Genomic DNA, 6,745 nt, shown 5'->3' with positions numbered 1-6,745 from the left:
CAGTAGCTTGGAGGAGTCTAGATCAAGAATAGAGATGCTTTTCAAGCGGAAGCTGGCTCAGCGTAAGTTTACATCTTTGCCCAGTAGAGGTTTTGTTTTTAAAGTGGAAGAATATCTTCTTTTTTTTCCATTTCGCAATTGTTCTTGAGAAAGATTCTAAGAAAAGTCTATGTCAGAGACATGACGGATTGTTCTATGCTGTGTTCAATGATGGAGCACATTGTACTCAGAAATTAAAATGTGTGCTTGTGATCCTCGTTAGCAGGTAGACACCACACCCATCCACATATAAGGGCCTTTGACTGAAGGGCAGTGTGCAAATACATTGAAATGTTCAAACAGAAGTCTCAGGAGGTTGAGAAGTGAATGCCAAGATTCATATTTAATATTAACATTGTCAGTATAGTGCATAGACACAGGCATGGGATGCTTTCTCTGATTTTAAATTGTTACGTCACCCTACAAAAGTGTGCTCTTAAGTGAACGTAGATTCTCTAACATAAGAATATATCCTAATATAAGTCCGTTTTTTGTATAAAATTGTGTATGTGGGAGTTTCTTCTTATAAACGATTGGTTTATGAGGCCCATTTGTGCTCATAATTCACAGAAAAGCAAATAGTCTGCATTTTATCACGAGACTGCTGCTACACTACTTGCTGTTGGCAGGTCAAGTCTTTGCAACCACCTAAAAGAAACATGACATACTGTTTTGTATTTAGAACTTCATCTTTGACTCTACACTACACCAACAATGACTTAAGAAAAAATATGTTAAACAATAAAACCCTTCCGCCTAAGTTTGAGCACTTAAATCACCTACATTTAAGTTTTGATGTTTTGCAATATGCTCATCACCTCTCAGAAACATGTGATGTTGGTTGCAGAAGACTGTCCACAAAAATGTGATCTATATGTTCAGGGCCACACAGGCTTGGTGATGTAAGACCGTACAATACATGCATGAAAAATAGGTAACGAATTAAAGGAAGCCTTGAACTTCCAGAATGGCGTATTTGCTCTTTCTCATAGATTCTACAAATCCTATCTGGAGGGAGGAACATGTGCATCCAAAATGTACTCCGTCATTAGGGTTTGATGATGGTGTTGAGAGCACTGACTAACACGTTAATCAAGCATTCCTCAGGTTTGGGTTGAGAACTTATGATGGTGAAAGGCTATGTCATGTCATTTACTTTAAAGTATTAAGCGACCTCTTGTTTTGTTTTTTATAAGCAAGTCCCAATTGGGTTGATCTCGTCTACGTGCAAAGTATGCACATGCACAGAGAGAGGACACGCAAGAATCCATGCAAGCAAGTACTCATGGATTCCAAAATTGCTGGATTTAAAGTATAAAATAACAGCTCCTGAAATGAGGAAGTACATTAATTTGGCGAGAGCTGAAGGAAACAACACATGATGCATTTTAGTGAGCAACACCAAATCTAATTTATATAATTTATATTAACAATTATCAGAAGAAAGTATTCCCGTTCACTATAACATTTTATAGGATTATTAAATATTTTGGTGTTCACAATTCTCTACAAATGTTTCATATTTAATCTGCAGAGTTAGATAGAGCTGGCATAATGCATTTACAGAGCAGTTTATATTATTGTCCAGATGTTTTTCACTTTGATTTATCAATAATTTTAACAGAATGAATAAAATAATATCTTAATTTTTACCACAGGTAGGTAAATACAAACCACTACAACAATACGTTTTCCCATATGGTCTCTGACACCTAGAGCTTTACAAAACTTGCTCTTGGTTTTAAACATTTGGTCTAATTTCCACTGCATTTCATTCGCTTTCTTTCTTATTCACAGTGTGCTGCAGTGTGTGAGAGCTCCTCTGTCTTCGTGTGTGTTAGTAAATGGATGTGGGGGTTTGACATGGTTCTCTCTCAGAGGAAGTCTGTGGTTGGGCCGTTTCTACATATTTTCCCCTCACACACACACACACACACACACACACACACACACACACACACACACACACACACACACACACACACACACACACACACACACACACACACACACACACACACACACCACACATTTTCCCTGTCAAGCCGAATGAAGCTTTTATTTAAAAGCAACATGCAGCCCCACAGATGTAGAAGCCATCTTTCTCTCACACATCTTTCTCTGTCACACACACACACACACACACACACACACACACACACACACACACACACACACACACACACACACACACACACACACACCCACACACACACACACACACACACACACACACACACACACACACACGCACATATTCCCTCGAATAAACACAAAAACCCCACAGTCTTTTGGAGTGCGGTCTCCCCTGGAACCTCGGTGCAGTGTGGGTAGCTGCGGTAGAAGAAATCCCTATGCAAGGCTGTCCAAAAATAGCCTGAATAAAAATGCAGGAACATGAAGTCTGCCCAGTGTTACACAGAAAAATGCAGTTAATTGGGTATATCTTTGCATTTTTGAGGGGGTTGTTTGATTGTTTAAATGTATTCCTAAATATTTATTTACTCAGTTTAAAATACTACCATAACTTTCTGCCCTGGGAAAAACAGACCGAGTGTGTTTCCCTGCCTCTTACTGCGTGTTGTCTCTTCCCCATGGAAATCAGTGTATCGTGGGAAAGGAGGAAGAAAAAGTAAGGAAGTTAAGACAACAACTGTATCACTCTTCTGGGAGTTTTTGATAGTATGTTAGGTTGAAAGACACATTTATACAGCTCTTTTTGAAAGGCTAATCTAAGTAATGTTTAGGTAAATCTTTGTTCTTTTTTACACACATAAGCTTAACATAAGCATCGTTTTGACATTTCTGTGATGCTTATGTTTCTGGCAACTTTTATTTTAGCTCCGTGTTTGAGTAATCCACACTCCTGCAGCTCAGATGTACATAAGAGCAATGGTTCTGTGAAGATTCAGGATTAATCAGGAGTGGAGAAATTCTGACCCTCCTCTGTGTGTCTGACTGTTTATGGAGTTACTGTGCTGTATGTGAGTAAGACAAAATGATTAAAATAACATAAGGAAACACTTTTTATCACTGCTCATTGTCCCACTGTCCTGCTCTACCTCTCACAGACAGACAAGAAATAAACTAACAAAGTTAAACAAGACAGAGGTAATGATTTTTTTGCACTTTTTTGTTTTTCTATATCAGGCTGAACTGAAGTCAGATGAACACTAAAGCAACATCACATAATTGAGGTTGTTACCCAGGCTAAAATACCATAGTCATATTTTAGCTGGCAGTGTGTGAATAAGTCATAGGCAAAGGCCATGAAAATGAACACACACATACACACACTGAAATAAAAAGGATAAAAGAGTGACATGTTTATTAAGCACATGATGTTTATTTTTGATCATTTTTTGTGTATTTAGTCCAATACAAAAATGCCTATTTGCCAAAAAAAGAGGACTGACATCCTGCAGTCGCAAACACAATGACATACATTGTACACGTGTGGTTCCACTCCCTTACGAAAACACACTTACCTCAATGGGTTGTGCAGATATGTACATGCACGTCAATATGTGCGTGTCTGTGAGTGATTTCCAAGTCTAACACTCAATTGTGCTGGAGAGGTGTTGACGTAGTTTGTGGTTTTTCCTTTTTCACAGCAGTAATAGCATGGTTGGTGGAAGGGGAATGGGGGGAGTTTGGGATGGCAGGAGGGGCTTCCATCTTGGGAACAAAGAGCTTTTTAATATTCTTCAAAAACAGCTAGCCGTTTCGGATTCAAAACTTGTAATTATAATTTTAATCTGTTATGTTATTGGAAAAGTATAGTTCAAACTAAATCCATGACAAACCGGGAATCAGTCCTGTATACTTCTGGAGAGCGTCAGATCTGTGTCTTATGTTACATGTAATTTGTTGCCATACTAATACCTTATAAATAACAAAACCTGAACACATTTTAAATCAAAGCACATCTGTACTGCTTTTGGCATTAATCTCTCTCTATCTCTCTCTCTCCCTCCAGGTCTATTTAAAGGCTCCCATGATCTTGAACGGGGTGTGTGTGATGTGGAGAGGCTGGATTGACTTGCAGAGACTGGATGGGATGGGATACCTGGAGTATGATGAAGAGAGGGCGCAGGTAACACACCACACGCATGCGGGCTGATTTATGTCTTCTTTTGGTGGGCACAACCCGCTCTAATTCCCAGTCAGTACTCCTTGGGTTCATATTTTAACATAATGCCCTATGCGTCAAACCAAATGCCCACAATGCACTCGCAGTACACATGTGGTTATTGTTGTGCATTGAAACAAAAGCACTAGGTTAGGTTTAGGACAAGATGTGTTTGGGTAAAAAATAAAATAATTCAAGTCAATTTAAATAACTCCCTCCTCAAAAAATGTATTCCTTCGACGTCAGGTTTTCTATGCATCTCATAAAGACACTAACAGTTGCCTTCATAATCGGGATCACACTTTGAGGGGTGTGACAAAAGGTCGCTACTTAACGCCCTGGGAATGAGAGCAGGCTGGTGTGCATGCATAGAAAAAATCACATATTCCCCTGTCTCACCTCACTCTTTATCTGTATTGTGTGTGTGTGTGCCTGCAGCAAGAGGACGCTTTGGCCCAGGCAGCCTTTGAAGAGGCTCGACGCAGAACCAGAGACTTTGAAGACAGAGACCGATCACACAGAGAGGATCTTGAGGTGAGATGTCCTGTGAAGGCGATATTTAAAGCAAAATTAGGTTTCATTTAAAAAAAAAAAGCTGACTGATGCTAGATAGTGTAGCCAAACAATTGAATGTGCTACTGCTTGAGCCCTGTCTTAGCCTGGCGAAGCCAGCCTCATCATCAGATAAAAATGTCTGGGTCATGGGAACTATGAGTTTTACCTCTATACTGTGTTGAATGGATACACATTATAATGAGTATTCATTATCTCCCCCTTCTGACTTATTTAAGATTAACTGAAACTGAAACGCATTGTTTCACTCAAAGTGTGAACACTGCATCACTTTTGGGTATGATCTATTGCATCTTGGAGTACGCCCTACAGTGATGATTTGTTTTCTAATGCCTCATTACACTTCTGCACTACTGGAGGACATCAAGTACAAGCATTTCAGCTGCAAGAATACTTCACTCACAAAATAACCATCTCTAATAAATGATCCTGTGTTACCCTAAATTCTTAAAGAAACTGTGTTGTTCTCACATGCTTTCTGACAGTAAACAAAGAATCAAAGAAACTGAGAAGAGTATTGTTAAACTGAAGTAACTGGGGGCTGGAATTAACAATGACTTGAATGAATGAGACTTGGATTAAATTACACGACTTTGCAATTATTTGTCGCAGATGTTTTGATTTATTTTTGCTGTTGTTAAACGCTGCCCCTGTTTTCTTCAATTCATTCACAACTTTCTCAGTTTTGGGAATTGGCATTCGCTGTGGAGGCATACGTGGTAAAAGATACATTTTGCCTTCAAGAATTCAAACGTGTTAAGTGGTTAGTATATAAAGGCCAATTTTGTGAATGAAGTATTTCTTTGTAAAGCAAGCACTGTTCAATTCAATTCAATATTTAGAAACATATTTAATTGAATGAGATCTGTCCACAAGAGATGATCTAAAGAACTGACTAAAAAGATTCAAGCAGGTGGCTCATTCATATGACCACGTGTAGAAAAATTGGCTCACATGTTGGAGTCTGAGTGAAGCTGTTACTGATTGAGTACTCCCTTGGCAGACCACCTTAGGCAAATAGTGAAGTTTTGAGTTTGTGGGCTGGCCATGTTAGTCTAGACTTACCCAATTGGAAATTTACAAAAGGTGTTTTCAGATTTAAAATAATTGTTACACCTATAGGAATCATCATTTATTTAGCAGTACATTGTGCACCATGTTCTTGCAAAACATTTAGTAATCTAAAAGTCAAATTATGAGACTTATTAAAATGTATAGATTTGACAGATCAGGCAAAAGTGACCAAAATATGTTATAAATGTGTCATAATTATGTATTTGTAAGTCTTTAATCAACTGAAAGGAAGATCAGGAAGGACACCATTTCATTCAAGACAGTAAGACACAGTCAAAGTCAAATTTCCATTTGGGTTTTCTTTGCTTAGCACCTGGGGTGGCTTTTGTGTGATGTGTGGTTGTGTGCTTTTACAGTATTTTTTAATTTTATTTAAACGTACATTTTATAGTTTGAGTTTAGTGCATGATCAGTTTGACAGTTAATCTAATCTGATTATTGATTTGATATTATTGAACTATTGAATGACTTATTCAGTTTTGGCAGGTGTCCCAAAAGCCTCTGAAGGGAAAGGAGTTGATTCGCTTGCGCTGCAGATCACAGAAAAACAGCTTCATTTCAACTGTCCCAAATAACATCAGGAACTGTACAATTTGAATCCCACAAATTGTCGTAAGATCTGTTCTTAAATTAAGTTTTGTAAATTGGATAATCCTCACGTTCAAAGTATCCTACTGAACATATCCAAAAATGTAATCACTGAACCACTGTGATTTTTGCAAACATCCCAAAAGCATTTACCAACTTGAAGAAACTCACTTTCCCAGCAAGGCTTTTGGGATGTCAATGGCATCCTTCCTAAGTTGACGAAGTTACAAATGAACCCCAAATTGTTTATTTTTTAGGACCCTGTGGTTTCTAAAATCTGGGACTGATGACACAGACAGGCAGCCAGCAGAAAAGAACAGGGTCTGTGTCCTTCATTTC

At 38.4% G+C, this 6,745-nt stretch overlaps 1 protein-coding gene across 4 annotated transcripts in view; it reads left to right on the top strand.

The window, feature by feature from the left end:
* The window catches only part of cbfb (core-binding factor subunit beta), a 32,760-nt gene that overhangs the window by 17,848 nt on the left and 8,167 nt on the right, over positions 1 to 6,745 (top strand). For 2 of the 4 annotated variants that reach the window (XM_063897034.1, XM_063897024.1), the window contains exons 4-6: positions 4,019 to 4,135; positions 4,610 to 4,705; positions 6,664 to 6,727. In XM_063897034.1, the coding sequence (XP_063753104.1) occupies positions 4,019 to 4,135; positions 4,610 to 4,705; positions 6,664 to 6,693 (243 nt within the window). In that variant the 3' untranslated portion in view covers positions 6,694 to 6,727. The remainder of the gene's footprint in view (positions 1 to 4,018; positions 4,136 to 4,609; positions 4,706 to 6,663; positions 6,728 to 6,745) is intronic. The other 2 variants (XM_063897016.1, XM_063897007.1) reach the window with 1 other exon arrangement.

Source organism: Eleginops maclovinus, chromosome 2 (genome assembly GCF_036324505.1).
Source record: "Eleginops maclovinus isolate JMC-PN-2008 ecotype Puerto Natales chromosome 2, JC_Emac_rtc_rv5, whole genome shotgun sequence".
NCBI classification, from domain to species: Eukaryota; Metazoa; Chordata; class Actinopteri; order Perciformes; family Eleginopidae; genus Eleginops; species Eleginops maclovinus.
The sequence above is the reverse complement of the archived record's forward strand: the minus strand, read 5'-3'. Positions and strand labels throughout refer to the sequence as shown.